Source organism: Lynx canadensis, chromosome B2, assembly GCF_007474595.2.
Source record: "Lynx canadensis isolate LIC74 chromosome B2, mLynCan4.pri.v2, whole genome shotgun sequence".
Lineage (NCBI taxonomy): Eukaryota > Metazoa > Chordata > Mammalia > Carnivora > Felidae > Lynx > Lynx canadensis.
The window spans coordinates 120,367,645-120,384,844 of NC_044307.1; the positions used below are offsets into that span (position 1 = coordinate 120,367,645).

The 17,200-nt window shown below is 37.4% G+C and overlaps 1 protein-coding gene across 1 annotated transcript; it reads right to left on the bottom strand.

Annotated features, from left to right (window-relative positions):
* Nucleotides 1-7,678: 7,678 nt before the first annotated feature.
* LOC115513434 (trace amine-associated receptor 3) lies at nucleotides 7,679-8,710 on the bottom strand. The gene has a single exon (XM_030314619.1). It carries the CDS (start codon nucleotides 8,708-8,710, stop codon nucleotides 7,679-7,681), a length of 1,032 nt encoding a protein of 343 aa, XP_030170479.1.
* Nucleotides 8,711-17,200: the final 8,490 nt, after the last annotated feature.

The window sequence follows — 17,200 nt, forward strand, 5'->3', positions numbered from 1 at the left end:
CGTGACCTGGCTGAAGTCGGACGCTTAACCGACTGCGCCACCCAGGCGCCCCACATTGTTGTTTTAACAGAGAGAAATCAACTGTGAAGTTGTTTTAAGAGCTAGTGGAGGACTTATGACCTATTGGTGGCTTTAAGAGTTTGTCCAGGTGAGGGGCGCCTAGGTGGCTCAGTCGGTGAAGCGGCCAACTCTTGATTTCGGCTCAGGTCATGATCTTACAGTTCGTGAGATTGAGCCTGGCTTCAGGCTCTGCACGGACAATGCAGAGCCTTCTTGAGATTCTCTCTCTTTCTCTCTCTCCTCTCTCTCTGCCCTCCCCTGATTGCTCTCTCTCTCTCTCTCTCTCTCTCTCTTTCAAAATAAATAAATAAACATTAAAAGAACAATAACAACAGTTTATCCAGGCTCAAACCAAGGCTCGAATGCTTCAATGGTGTTTGACTAAGCAAAATTATTTAGCATGAAGATTACTCCTCAGTGAGCTTCTGAGATGATGAAGCATAAAGCACACACTTAGCTGCTACAGTCAGATTCTGAGCTGTCCAATCCATCATCCCAGCTCTCCTGGGGCACAGGGGACTTTTGGAGCCCCAGGACTTAATTATTACTAAAAGAGCTTAATTTGCAAAAAGGAAAAACAATTGCATCCTTTTGACCTTAAGAAGATCTTTTCTTTCCTTGGCATTAATTTACCAGCAGCCCACTCTCAGTGGCTTATCCCCCAAGTTGAATAAAGTAATATAGGATAAAGTATAAATAAGAATAAAGTAAGTAAAATAAAAGAAATAAGAATCAAGTTATAGAGACTAAAATAAAGAACAAAGAATAAAGTAAAAAAGAAAAAAAGAATGGAAGTAAGGAAGGAAAAGACAAACCAGATCAACAGGTACCTATAAATTGCACGCTTGAATTTTCAGAAGGATTTCCTTCATACACTAAATAACTAATAGATCTAAATTAAACACAAGATTTACATGGTTCAGGTCAGGTATATTATTCTTGAAAAACTTTGCAAAATATGTGTTCATCTGCCCTGTTTTCTTTTCCCTCACTAAGATTCAAATTTCCAGAGGACAGGGTTTAGTTCTAGCTTATCACTATGTTCTGTTCTGTATCCCTCTGGGTAGACATTGATAACTAAGCACTGTATTGAACCACAAAGGGAGAAGTGATATAATGCAATCATGGAAATGCAGTAAAATAAACATCAAAAGCAAACAACTAAGGTGTTTGCTGATATACTCAATAAATAGATATGTGCTTACATGGATATTTATTGCACCATGATTTGTTACCACAGAAATCAGAAACAGTAGAAATCCAGTTATACACATTATGATACTTCCAAATAATGGAATATTTTTTAGAGCTTTTGAAAAATCAGGAAAAACTGTTTCCTGATAGAGAATGAATCCCTAATATTACTAAGTGAAACAATCAAGTTGCAGAACAGCATGTATAGTATTTTGCCATCTTCAAAAAAAGTACGTGAGAACAATGTGTACATATATGATTGTGGATGTGCCTGTGTATTTCTAGAAAGATACACAGGAAAGTAATTGCCTCTGAAAAAGCAGTCTGCAAGCCAAAAGGACAGATTAGAGGGAAATTTATTTTTTAGTGCACAGTTTTTGCTTCCTTTTGCATTTTTTAATATGCACGCAGTCTCTTTAAAATTTTTTCAAAAGATTTAAAAAAAAATTTAATGTTTATTTATTTTTGAGAGAGAGAGATACAGAGTGCAAGCAGGGAAGGGGCAGAGAGAGAGGGAGACACAGAATCTGAAGCAGGTTCCAGGCTCTGAGCTGTCAGCACAGAGCCTGACAAGGGGCCCGAACTCACAAACTGTGAGATCATGACCTGAGTCAAAGTCGGACACTCAACCGACTGAGCCATCCAGGCGCCCCTCAAAAGATTTTTTTAAAGTTTTTCTTTATATCATTTAAATTTATTATTTATTTTTATCATTTATATTTACTTTATTTATATCATTTAAATTTATTAAAATTTTGCGTATAAAAACCCTTATATTCATGCTTGTGAAGGATCTGTAATTCAAATTCTTAGTATTAATATAGTTTATATTCAGTTTCAAAGTAATCTTTGTATATGTGTCATTTTCAGTATTTGTAATGTTTAAAAGAATTTAGTATGTTAGGGCATTTATCACCATAGCTTTGTGATTCCCACTTAAAAAGTGTTTTTATTTTTTTCCTTTCTATATTCTTAAAACTTTTTATTGTAGTACAACACAAACCCAGTAAATGCACAAATATCAAGCATACAGCTTATGAGATTTTGAATACATATAGACCTGTATAGCCATAATCCAGGAGAGACCTAGAATATTTCCAGTATGTAGATGGTTCTCTTGTGCCCCTTTCTAGTCACCTCTTCCCGTATGGGTAACCACTATTCTGACTTTTTTCATCAAAAATTAGTTTTTCCTGTTCTTGCCATTTTTTTAAAAGTGTCTTTCTTTATTTATTTAGTAATCACTACACCCAATGGGGTTTGAACTCAATACCCCAAGATCAAGAGTCATATGCTCCTCTGACTGAACCAGCCAGACGCCCCTCCTGTTCTTGCTATTTTTATAAATGGAATCACAGTATATATAAATGCAGCGGTGCCTTGATCTCATGTCAGGTAACCAAATATATATGGAACTGGTTCTGGGCTTTCTATTCCGTTCTATCCTTTCACCGTTATAACACTGTCTTACTATGGCTTTGTAGTAGTAATCGATATTTGGTAGTGGAAAGTCCTCTTTGTTCTTCTTCAAGATTGTTTTCTATATCTTATGCATTTCCACATGAACATTTTAGAATCAGCCCTTCAACTTACACACACACACACACGCACACACACACATCTTGATGGGCTTTTGATTGGGATCGCATTTAACCTATACATCGACAGGGAGCATTGTCATCTTCAATCCATATTGAGAATTTAAATCCATTAGTATGGAATATTTTCCTACTTCTTTAGGGCTTTTTTATTAAGTTTTTAAATATTAATTCAGTGTAGTCAAAATATAGTGTTATATTTGTCTCAGGTAGATAATACAGGGATTCAACAAATTCCATACGTTACTCAGTGCTCGTCATGATAAGTGAACTCTTTAATCCCCATCACCTATTTCACCCATCCCCTCACCACCTACGTCCTCTCTGGTAATCACCAGTTTGTTCTCTATTGTTAACAGTCTGTTTCTTGGTTTGTCTCTCTCTTTCTTTCTCTTCTTGTTTTGTCTTTGTTTTGTCTCTTAAATTCTGTATATGAGTGAAATCATATAGCTTTTGTATTTCTCTGACTGAATTATTTTGCTTAGCATTATACTCTGTCGCTCCATCCATGTCGTTGCAAATTAAAAAGATTTCATTCCTTTCAATGGCTGAATAATATTGATATACATGTATATTCCACCTCTTCTTTATCCATTCATGGACACTTGGGCCGCTTCCATAATTTGGCAATTATAAATAATGCTGCAATAAACAGAGTTGCATGTATCCCTTTGAATTAGTGGTTATGTATTTTTTGAGTAAATACCCAGTAGTGAGATTACTGGATCATAGAGTACTTCTGTTTTTAACTTTTTGAGGAAAAGCCATACTGTTTTCCAGACTGCCTGCGGCAGTTTGCATTCCCACCAACAATGCAAGAGGGTTCTTTTTGCTCTACATCCTTGCCAAAATTTGTTCTTTCTTCTGTTTTGTTTTTTTTTTTTTTTCTTTTTTTGATTTTAGCCATTCTAAAAGGTGTGAGGTATATCTCACTGTGGTTTTGATTTGCGTTTCCCGGATGATGAGTGATGTTAAGCATCTAGTGTGTCTGTTGTCCATCTGGATGTCTTCTTTGGAACAATGTCCGTTCATGTCTTCTGCCTATTTTTTAATTGGATTATTTGTTTTTGGCTGTTGAGTCGTGTAAGTTCTTTAAACATTTTTGATACTAACCTTTTATAGGATAGGTCATTTGCAAGTATAATCTCCCATTCAGTAGGTTGTCTTTTAGTTTTGTTGATTGTTTTCCTTTGCTGTGCAGAAGCCTCTTATTCTGTTGTATAAAATCTGTTATTAAATAATTAATTTAGCCATGATTTTTAAGTTGAAAGGCCCAAGAAAAGTTTGGTAAGTCTATAAATGTTATTATAATTGCTAAGAATCTTAAATTACCGGATCGCTTGGGTGGCTCAGTCAATTGAACATCTGACTCTTGATTTTAACTCAAGTCATGATCCCAGGTCATGAGATTGAGCCTTGTGTCAGGCTTCATACTGAGCGTGGAACCTGCTTGGGATGCTCTCACTCTCTTTCCCTCTGCCCCTTCCCCTGCTCATGCTCTCTCTTTCTCTTTAAAATAAAAAAAATAATAAGATAAAACAAAAGAATCTTGAAATTACCATATTTGTAAGTCATTAAGTCTACAAGAGTTTCTAAGTACTAGGAAAAGTTTTATGCATTAGTCTGACAAATTTTCGAAAGGGAAATTAAGGGGTGCTCTTGGCTAATTCAGTTGGTAGAGCATGGAACTCTTAATCTTGGGGTCGTGAGTTTAAGCTCCATGTTGGGCATGGAGACTACTTAAAATAAAATTAAATAAAATTTTAAAAATTAAAAAAATTAAAAACTACAAAAAAGAGAAGTTGAACATTTTAATTTGATAAATACAAATAAAATATTAAGATAATTCAATTAAATAGGCTGTATTTGCCCCTTAAAGATGTTAGAAGTTACTAACTGTGGAAATAGAGTAACTATATTCTGTTTATAAATTATAGTTTATATGTTACCATTAAATAAAACTTATAAGTTAAATAAGATTTTTAAGGAAGAGCTACGTTTTTCAATATTATTATTTTGTAAGTGAAAGATTAATTTTAGAAGCCAAAATTACCTCAAATAATCTTTTCTATACACAAAAAGGACACCATAAATCTCAAATTGATGACTGATCTTAAAAATAAAAAGTTTGTCAGGTAGAGGAGGAAGGCAAGTTGCCCCCAGGTAGGACTAACAGAAGAATGATTTATTGGACACCAACAATCCCTTCAGAGAAGTGACTAAATGTGAAAACACAAAGAAAGGCCAAGTTGGGTTTGGACAGACTTGATGTTTTTGAGAAGAATTTCAAAACTTTGTCTTAGAGCAATGAAAGCTACACTCACCATGTGTCTAGCAGGAAACAGATGGCACAATCAACCTGGGTGATTGAGGAGAGTTTAATAAAGGGACTATTTACAATGATGTGGGCAGCATTAAGAAAACCAGCAAGAAACAGCCTACTATCCAGGGGCACCAATAGCATAGAGTCACCACCCTGTGGGGCCCTAAGTGACAGGGAGAGGGAGTGGCTATGGGAACTTGAGAGAATAGTTGTATGGAGAGGGACTCCACATGTCCTTTCCTGTATGAAGTCAGCCAACTCCAGGGCAATGTGACAGAGAGATTATCTGCATTACCCTGATTTCAACTTCTGTCCATCCTTCGATCTCTTGTGGGTGCTTCTCATTGGTAGAATGCCATTGGACACCCCACAGCAAGGGACCCCCTTAATCCTAATCTTAATCTGTGCTCCCCACTAGTGTAAATAGAGGGAATCTAGCATAGAAACAACGGAAGATGTTTAAGAAGAAAGTTGTTAACTTCAGAAAACTGTGTAGAGTAGATCAGAAAGCTGTGAAACCTGAGGCAAGAACACTAGTTAACACAGATGGGACGGAAGGCATATGATGAATATTTATATCCTTTATTGAGGACTCAATATCTATATCAATGAATAGAGACTTTTCCTATAGCCTTAGAGCTATCTATTACATGCATTGCCTAGCTGAATCTATTCCAATAGATTATTCCATTTATATTTAGAATAGATTTCTATCTACAGTCAGCAAGTCAGTTGTAAGGTCTTCATCTGTGATAATTTTTTTTTTAAATTTTTTTTTTCAACGTTTATTTATTTTTGGGACAGAGAGAGACAGAGCATGAACGGGGGAGGGGCAGAGAGAGAGGGAGACACAGAATCTGATACAGGCTCCAGGCTCTGAGCCATCAGCCCAGAGCCCGACGCGGGGCTCGAACTCACGGACCGCCAGATCGTGACCTGGCTGAAGTCGGACGCTTAACCGACTGCGCCACCCAGGCGCCCCTGTGATAATTTTTTTAAAATAATCTTTACACTCAATATGGGGCTCAAACTCAAGATCCCGAGATCAGGAGTCATATGCTTTACTGACTGAGCCAGCCAGGCCCCCTGGTCGTCAACTGTGAGGGAAGAGGTATACTTGGGTGGTGTCCACAGTCTTTTGGGACTCTCAGGAAGAAGGAGCCAGGAAGTGCTACTCATACCCAATCTCTCTCCCTCTCGTCTCAAGACGAGCAGTTGCATTGCATTAGTAAATATTTTGGCAGGCATTCAATTATGCATTTATTACACCCCTTTGCTTTTCTACCAACAAGTACAGGGAATGAAAACTGTAATGATGGTGAAGAGGAATCATCCTTATGGAATCATGTTGTCCTTCAAGGCACAAGTGGAGCCCAATGATTGTCCATAGCTGGACCTAGAACATGGATGTCAGGGTATGGGGAGAGAAGGGCTTAGAAGAGAGTCGGGAAAAAGCCAGAATTAAATTTGCCTATTCAAAGTCTGACCTAAAGCTGAACTTGGATTCAGGAGCGATCTGCCCTCCTTCTGCTCCTCCTCTTTTCCATCCCACAACTTAATCCAACGTAGGACAGGATGTGCACATGGTTGTAACACATATGCATGTGTTTTCCAATCTATCAGATAAAAGGAAGTTTCTGTTTTTCCTTAATGTTTCACAGAAGAATCACTGGAAGGATTCTCACCAAACATTCATGATCTGACTTAAATCATAGGCATTGTGGTGTGGATGAAATGTATTTGGCAGGATGGCAGGGCAACTTACAGAGAAAATGATTTAAACGAGTACAGGGAGAGGCTTTGTGATTGCTGGCAGGTGGTGTAGACACAGCATGCAGAGGAAGAAGGTGGGGACAAAGAAACAGGAAGTCATTTCAAATATAAACCATGGAGTGAGAAATCACAAGGATAAAAGCTCAAATTGCATATGATGATTTGTAATCAACTGCTTCTCCAATGGGCAGCTCTTTGTAGTAAGCTTCGGGGTGTCAGGAAATGACTGAATAATTCATATAATGATGGTTAATAATTCTCCCAAGCCAAACAATAAAGGAGACTGACTGCTAGTTGGTAGTATAGACCAACCTTATGTCACACTTTCTCCATGGGTCCGCAGGCCTCAATAATCTATTTTCTGAATTCCTAGAGTGTAGTCAGCAACCAAAACCATTAGCACTTTATTTTCTTTATTCTTACATTGATTGTTTTATGGGTTTATAATTGTCTCACGTGTGTAAGTAGAGGCCAACCTATTCTGAAATGTTTCATACTTCTTTTGTGTATTTTCCCCCAGTCAGATGGGAGTGTTGATTAGATAGAGGTCACAGTTAATACACGGCTGATGCCTGATGGGTCAAAGATACTGAAGGTAACTGTTGTGCATGTTAGGAGACACTTATCCAGATTACTGAAATTCAATAGTATCATTAATGCGAGGCATGAGGCCAAAATGATAAGTCTCATTTTCAATACTCTCTTCACTTTTGTAATAGCTTTTTTTTTATTAATGTGCCTCAGGAAATAGGTTTGCAGTTCCTGAGTGAGAGCTAAATATTTTGCCTGACAATATGTACTTAAGAGCTTTCCGAAACCATGGGTAAAAAAACCCATGAATGAGGGGGTTGCAAGTAGAGTTGAAGTACCCAAGCCACACTAAAAGGTCAAGTACTATTATGGGAGTGGAATAGTCTAAGTATGGGTCTATCAAGACAGCAAGAAAGCAAGGCAGCCAGCATGCTAAAAACACCCCCATTACTATTCCAAGGGTCTTAGCTGCTTTCCTGTCTTTTTTCTTAGATAAGTTTTTTTTCACTTCCACCTTTGTGTTTTCAGGCATGTTGCTGATAACTTGAGCATGTCGTTTGGAAACAAGAAAGATTTTGCCATAAATACCAACCATGATGGAGCCAGGAGTAAAGAAACATGTAGTGAACAATATCGTCCCCCAAAATTTGTTGAACGTAAGTGCACAGAAATGGAAACAAGCAACAAGAATCTCGTAGCTCTGCATGCCGGCAACGTTGGCCTCAGACAGAACTAAACTGAATGAAAAAAGAGCAGGTGCCGACCAGCAAAATGCTAACAGTCGCTTTATCATGGAGGTGGTCATTGTGGTCGCATAGTGTAAAGGGTAGCACACGGCATAAAATCGATCAATAGCAATGGAACAGAGGTGGAAAATGGAGGTTAGGCTAAGCATCATGTCAAAGCTTGCATGGAATTTACAAAAGCCATCCCCAAAATACCAGCAGCTCTCCACTGATCGCACCATGCTGTATGGCATGATGACAAAACCCAGAAGGAAGTCGGTGGTTGCCATGGAGAGGATCAGAAAGTTTGTGGGAGAGTGAAGCTGTTTGAAATGTGATATGGAAATCATTATAACCAAGTTTCCAAAGATAGTGATAAACATGGCTGCAGTCATAATTGAATACATTATCACTCGGACATGCAAAGAGCGGTTTACGGGAGGACAAGATTTATTCCCAAATTTTGGACAACCGGATAAGTCTTCAGGAATATAAATTGGATCCATAGTGCTTTATCACTTAAAAGTCCCTTTTCTAGGAAGATGAGTCTGTGTTTCCTCTCCTCTTAAAAATGATTCCAGGAAACTTCAGCTCCTAAGTGCATAAAAAAAAAGCATTAATTGCATAAAAAAAGACATCTGTTATGAATTCATTTCAATTTCCATTTATTTAAATATTTAAAATTATGCCAATTGTGGTTGCGCTCTGAGTCATTTGCTGCATTAGGGCAGGAAAAGTTTCAACTACTTATTCTTTCCTGTTCTATTTTATTCTATTCCACTCATCCATTTGTTCATTCGATCTGGGTTTATCTATTGATTGCTCTGTTCTTTTTAAGGTATTGAGAGCTTCTTAAGAGTTTATTCCACTTGTATAGGGATCTGTAATAGTCAAACCCATGAAGCAGAGAATACAATAGTGGTTACCAGTATGGGGGAGGTGGGGAGTTATTGTTCAATGGATACAAAGTTTTAGTTATGCTACATGAATAAATTCTAGAGGTCTGTTGTACACCAGAGTGCCTATAGTTAATAATATGGTATTGTGTACTTCAAAATATGTTAAGAGGGTAAATCTCACGTAAGTGTTCTTAACACACACGCACACACACACTCACATGCGCACACACACACACACACACACAACTAAAACTAAAAAGAAAGGGCCAGAACTTGTTGGGTATGTCCATTACCTTGACTATGGTGATGGTATCACAGGTGTATGATGTCCAAACTAATCAAATTGTGCAGTTCTTTGTCTATCAATATACCTCTCAATAAAGCTGTTTAAGAAAAAAGAATTTATGGTCAACTTTTACCTTGAGCAACCACTTTTCTAGAAACTCCTTTTCACTACAACAAGTTAACATCTCTCATCATAAAAATACTTAATACACAAAAGCTAAGTGAGATCGCGGTGTTTTTCTTTAGGTATTCTTTCAATAATTTAAACTCTTCTTTTTAAAGAGTCTGCAGATGTTGTAAGAGTTATAAATGGCATATAGCTGTTGAAATACAAGGAAAACCACGTACCTATGGGTCAAACCATGCACCTGGGTTAACGCTTCAAAGTTTCTCTACTCTCTACTCCCTTCCTCTCCTGTCCTCTGTCCTTCTCTTCTGCCCTTCCTTCTTTGTTCCCCTCCCCTGTATTTCTGGAGTGTTGTCATTCATCTGAAATTCTAACTACTGGACATATATGCCATCCCCGAGTGACTCAGAAGTATCACAAATTTCATATTCACAGACTTGGGTGAGTCAAATCTCAAGTAACTGCTGTTGGTCACAGTGGGCTGAATAAGAGATGATGGACAAATTGCATAAGTCCAACCTCTCAGTAAGTTATTGCACCTCCCTGCTCTTTACTTTGGGACGCCACCATGAAAAACCACTGGCTGGTTCTGGAGAAGCTAGACACCGTGCCTCTCACAAAGCATCAAATCTACTTAGTGAGCTACAGAAAGACAAGTCCAATCTTGTCTGAGTCAGACACAAGAGACACTCTTGCCCTACGTCAGATTCTTCCAAGCCACAGAGATTCAACCATAGTGTACATTTGGCAAGTTCATCTACTTAGGCAGACTCAACTTAGTTTTGCCTTTAGAACCCTAAGGAAGAGCAGCACGAAAGGTCCCTTACTGGTCTCAAAGTGTCAGAAGTTCCTTTCATTCCTTCTGATTCTGTCTCTCTTTCCTGATTGACAGGGAAAAGTAAAAGAACCTGGTCATGACAGAAAAACCTGTTCAATGTGAGTTGGAGAAGCATCTTTTCCCAAGTCTCAGGAAGGTTTCTCTTCAGAAAGTCTTAGGGGGACCCTTCTTGAGCTGACTGTTCCATGTGGCTCTCCTGTTTGCTCTGGGTTAGGGACGAACTTACTTCCAAAGGAGAGGGGGCAAAATATCCTTGGATTCGGGGTTCTTCTTCTAGTGTGAGCGTTACCTCTCACTAGCTGTGAGCTCCCGGGAAAAGGAGGTGTGCTAGAATAGATGGCCTTTCAGAGGCTCTGAAAATCTGTGAATGATTGGTACCCGAAAGGTCCTTGGTTTTAAATTACCTTCTCCTAAAAAAAAAAAGAAAGTGGAAAAACAGAGAAACAAGATGAAAGGAAAACATAGAATAAAGGATGTGGCTCAATGCAGGAATTCATTGAATAGTACTTTCAGTCCTGAGGCACATCTGACCAAGATCACGGATTTGTTTCTCTCCACTGTAGATGCTCCTCCACTCCTCATTGCCTCTCTTTCTTCTTTGGTTTTCACCAAGGAAAGGTTGTGAGCATCTAACCTGGGCCCCATTTTAGCATATAAGTGATAGCAGTCGATAAACAGTTGTTGAATGTATCATCTGTGTTAAAATATACATCAGCTCGCATCTTGTCTTTTCTTGCCTTTATAATCAACTCTAAGTAACAGCTAAATCTTATCAGACACAATTTTTTTAATATACTACCTTGAGGCAAGGAACCTGTCGGATCTCATTCACCCCTGGATTCTCAGCACCTTGGTTAGTGCTTGTGGCAGACACTAGGTACATATTTTTGAACAAATAAAAGTAAAAATAAATGGCAAATTATGTCTGTTTTAAAAAATATCTGCATTGTTCCAATTAAAGCAGTTGCTTCAATGTGCTTGAAACTTTGCTGTAAAGGAACGGACTAGACCCGGGAGCACAGTTTGTGAACATACCTTCCAGGATTCAATTGCTTCTGATGGTGTTGTAAAATAATCCCTCATTATTTAGACAACGTTTAGACTGGCAGACAGGAGGGATTGCTGTAGACATACTTTATTGATCCCTTAGGCTAGTGATAAGAGGATTAAAGATAGTAAGTTCAGATAAATACAAAGATGTCAGTAAAAGAAAAAAAAAAGCTGCTGAGTGTTTTAGTTAAATGCACCTACGATGTGGTGGTGATGGTGGCATAAAACTCCATTGGTGTTTCATGAACACGTTAAAATGAGGTTACACTGGCCCTTTTCAGCCCCTTTTACAATGTTTAGAACCTTACCTACCACTGCGGGGAGTTGAAGATTTTCTTCCTGCCGAAACTCACAGACTTTCATAAATTAAATACGATCTGGAAAGCACAGACTCACCATTGACCTTATACAGTATGTAAGTCCATGAAGACATGAACGCTTAAAGTGTAGTGTTGCCCAAGAAACTCCCTGTCACACCTCAGTTGCCCATATGACCTTAATGATGACAGCCGTGACATTGAAACAACATCATATGAGGGCTGTATATAAATAAATGCTCCATTTCTTTAAGGATTGAGAGGATTCTAGGAGGTGTTTTAGCATGAGATCAAATTTTCCTCTATGCACATTACTATTTATATAAGGGAAACTGCACACACACTTTCAGAAGTAGAGACCTCAAATGGAATGTTTACAAAGACATATCATGTGATTTTGTGCATTTTCCAGCTTCCTGGCTATCTTACATCCCACAAGATGACTTTGAAATCAGGTCAACCTTGTTTGATGATTGGCTGTAGCACTTATCAACCATATTACTCTGGACAACTTTTTAGTGTCCCTGAGCCTCAGTTTCCTCTTTTATAAAATGGGAGAGTTGGCTGTGAAGATATTTAAGACCATTAGCGTTATTTTTACCTTCCTCCTTGATTTTCTACATAAGAATTATGGCATCTCCGCCAAGTTTTCTTTATTTTGTACTTCCATGTAATCTATTATGTTGAACCACACGCCTCTGTGAAATTGCCATTTTTGTAAGTTAAAATGTTAAAATGTTAATACTTTTATATAATTTACATTAGGTACATTACATAGGTGTTGTTTTTTTTTTTCTTTTTTCCCCTTAGGTTTCAGTTCCAAGCACTGACTGATAACAAGGTTGGCATATCTCCAATCACATACATGTGCAGGATGTCAGATTTTCTGTGCAAGATTATAACATGGAGTTAAAGCTTCTTGAAGAAAATCTTCATGTGAACACATGATTTTAGTAGGAGGAAAAAGTGGTCCAACACAAAATTTAGGTTCAGAATCTAATTTTCATAGCCTTAAAATATGAATATCATATAAGATGTAGTAGAAAATGGGCATTTATAATCCATGGTTCTAATAGAAGGAGACATACATTTGCATATGCTATTAACAAAGCACCAACTAACATAAGTCCATAAGTATCACCATTGCTAGAAAACACATTCTCTTCTGGAACCTAACTATTTGGTAAAGAACTTAAAATTGCTATCGCCTCCTATGTATATATGTCTGTGTACATATACATAAATTAATCCCAATTAAGGTTTTTCTCATTTTTAATTGTTGAAAAAATGTCAGGTATAAAGGATCAGCAAAGGAAGATATGAGTCAGTATTATTGTTCTGTAATACTCTGAGTCAAATTAAGTGTAATAAGAAGGAGATTTTAAAGTTTCTCTCTTATGTGCACACAAATGTGGATGATGATCATAAATAATGTGCTTTCTTTTTCTCCTTTGAATTCCGATCGCCCTGGAATTTAAGGCTGAAGTCTAAAGTATTTCAGCTGATCACCTAACTGCTTGAGAGAACCACGTAAAATTTCAAACTAGCCTCTCAAACCATAGGCTCTTCTGAATGCCTGCTCATGGTGTGCCGGTTAAGACAGTCTCTTATCAAAACGAGCACCAATTGGAAGGCCTAGAACTGACACTAAAAATGACTATTTCATTTCTCTTGCCACAAGTTAGAAAATAACGTCAATTTTCATATAATCTTCCAAGAAATTGATCCCAAACTGCAAAGTCTCAGATATATATTCCGTTTTTAAAGCTCCAAAATCATTCTGGGCCTAAAACCAAATTCCACCCGAAGAGCAGATTTGTGTTAATATTCTATTAAACCTGTTAAATCAAGAGAGCAGGGCATAAATAGTGTACATAGTGTAACAGAAAAAAATAAGCCAAGGTTTGAAATTTATGAATTCATGATATTGGATCTTTTCTGGTTAATTCTTTAATATCTAACATAGACTACAATGAATATCTAAAGACTACAATCACAAAGACTCTTTGGAAGACATTTCAGGGATGATAATAAGTAGGCTATATTCAAATGTAACACTGAAAACAAAACAAACAGAAGAAAAAGATTATTTTTTCTATAAATCGACTTTACAACTATCTCTAGCAGTTTACACATCATGACATCAAAAAGTAAAAATGATACCTAGCGTGTAAATGACTGGTTGACCCCAAGTGGCTCACGGTTCTTAAGTAAGCCTTATAACGCCACGTAGCAGCTGGCAACGGGCAGAGATGACATCTTGAAAATGTTGTCTTCTCAAAGGCAGCTGGGATCAGGAAACATTTTAAATGACAGTAAACACACATGGAGAACAGACAGAGCACCTTTCATTTCAGAGAGCGGGGGCAGAAAGAAGAGTGAAAATTAAGAGCAAAGGAAAACATCTTTCTTATAATTAGCTATAAATGATGGCATGTTTGAAAACCAGCAGAACAGAGGAAGTTTTACTAAAACTATGCATCAGAAAATGTGTCAGAAGTAGACAGCCCAAGAGGAATTGATCTAAATACACCTTTTATCAAGATCACGTGTACATTTTTCAGTGGATACAAGGGAAAAAGTCGGAGACAACATACCTTGGCATAATCCTGCATGCCATAAATTTACGCTTTCAGCATCTGTCTGTCACCTGCCCCCCCTTCAGTCTGCAATAGTGCAGTCACTTTTGCCCACAGTTGTCTCCATGTTGCCCTACAAAGGCCCGCTCCGTGGCTTGGCCAACCCCATTTCCTGATTGCCTATCCCTTCATCTCTGAGCACTTCAAAGCTCTACAAAAATATCATTTCCTTCCAAGAACCTATTTTTGATTCTCCCAGTTGGAGTTAATCTCATGAAATTCCAGACCGTTGAGGTGGCCAAAGATCATAGAGATAAGTGGTTCCAATTCCTCTTCTCACAGCTGACTTCGAGTTGAAATACTTTTGTTTCCTTTTTCAGCAAAGTTCTTTTTTCTTTTAAGTTTTTTAAATAAAATTTCTAGTTAGCTAACAGTGAATATTGGTTTCAGGAGTACAATTCAGTGATTCATCCCTTACATACCACACCCAGTGCTCCCAACAAGTGACACAACTGTTTTTTTAAAATGACTTCACCCTGGCTGTAAAAATTTTTCAACCCATTCCATTAACCTTCCTACTCTTGCAATACTCAATACAGAGCTGTGTGTTTGGGGACTGTGCAGTAACAGCTTGTTGGATTAAATGCAAAGAAATTAATCCCAACACATGATGTAACCTGGTTAATAAGCGTCTCCTCTCATAGTGTTAGAGACCTCTGGTTTGGGAAAGTTTAAAACATTAGGAAAACAGTAAATGTTGTTTATCCCCAAATAAACAGTATTCTAAATGAAACCTAGCTGACAATTAAAATTTGGGGTGCCTTAAAGTTTCTAAATTACTTGAAAGCCACATTCCCCTTATAACTAAGGCCCTGAGGTAGATATTGCCACTAAATGCTGAAAAACAACATTATAATCTAGGTCTTTTCTACAGCTTTGTCTTATAGTTTCTCCTACTAGGCCTCACCAATCAAAATATGGTCCCCAGACCGGCCACATCATCATCTCCTGGGAATATTTTGGGAAATGAAATATCTTAAGCCATCCCAAAATGTACATCTTAGCAAGATACCTATGTTATTTGTATGCCCAACGAATTCTAGAAGAACAATTCCAGACAATAGAGAAACTGCATTTTTAGTTTGGACACTCTTTGTATCTGAAATGAGTGAATAATTTTGAGGAGCAAAGAGCAACTGAATACCTTAAGTAAATGCTGCTGGCAAGAGAAAAATACCAAAAATGAAATATGTAGTGAATTAAGCAGTAGCAGTGAATTAAGTAGTATACAACAGGATTTGCTTATTAAAATATAATATTAAAGAGGAGAAAGCATTTTAACATTATTGAAACATAGATGTACCTTACATTTATTGAATCATGCTTGGAATAATTCTAGAATTTCACAAAAACATTTTTTTATAGGCCACCACATAAAAATTTACAAAACTTGCCAGACAAAACTTAATGGAAAATGTAAGAAGTTTCGTTCACTTAAATGTCATAATAATTATCATTTTCCAGTTAGAAAAATACCTTACCTTTTTTATGGCAACAATTTCTGGTTTTCCACCAAATTGAGTTCTCTCTGTTCAATTATTTTGAAAAAGCAAACAAATTAGCAATATTTAAAAAACAATGGTACATTTCCAATTCTTTTTATTGACTCAGTACCTTCCATCTCCTGAAAAGTTAGTTGTGAATCATTGAGTCTTTTCTGGTGACTTGGCAGGTATGAGGTCAGGAAGTTCTAGGAAGTGTAGGGTTGAGGATTGAAATATCTGATTCATATAAGTTTGCCTCTGCTCTCAAGAGACTTGGAGTGGGGAGCTCAGATCCAGGAGCTCTGAGAGAGTAGCTAACTGCAGAGCCCCAGTGGAATTACTCTTCTAACTCTCTTTCTTGGAGGATATCAAAATATTCTGTGTATTTTTAATGTCCCGAGTATTTTCAGTTTCCTTTTTTTCCAAACGAAGGACAATTTCATATCAATTTCATGGTCCTTTGGGCTTCATTCTGGCAAGATAAGGTACCAAAGATAAGGTATCCTTTCTGTATATTAAAAACACATAAATATGTGTAGGCTAAATTAAACATTAGCTGATATCCAAAGGAGGGACAATTGACTCTGAAAAGGTTGCTGTTTACAGTTTGACTCCTGAATGTAATAAGATATTGGGGTAAGAGGGAAGTATTTATTTTTGCTTTAGTGATTTATATTAGTCTGACTAAAATCCTTAATAAAAAAGAAGAAGAAGAAGAAGAAAAGCCAGTTAAGGTGCCACAAATCTTGAAAAAATCGGTTCAGCGAACAAAGAACATTGAATGAGAAGTCAGTAGAGCTGGGTTCTAGTTCCGGTTTTCATAATTAGCTGTAAAATTCAGGGCAAATCATTTAATATCTCTGGGTTCAGTTTTCTCATTTGCCACTTACCGTCAAATCCTGGGTGTGGAAAGGAGGCTATTTTACTAACTCTGGGAAATGATGGAAGGTGGACAGTAGGTAGGAGGCTGGATCGCTTTCTTCCACAGCAAACAAGTCAGGATGACTACATTCTGAAACCAACAAGCGCCATGAAAACCTATAGAGAAAATTATCTGTTTCAATGAAAGGGGACTAACTGAGCAGAACTTTACACGGGGCTATTTGATGTTTTCAAATACGAATAGGATCTAGAAGAAGGAAAGAAGTATTAGAAGGAACTATATGGTGTAGGGCTGCCAACATTTTCTTGCATCTGTAAGCACTAGCATAAACAAGAACCACCATCACAAACATTATCCTTTGGCCAAAAAAAAAAAAAGAGCAATGTCTAACCCTCTCCACCGAATTTGTTGTAAGTTTGTCAACAAACTTACATCAAGATATTTAGTTTTCTTTTCTAAAGTCATACGTTAAGG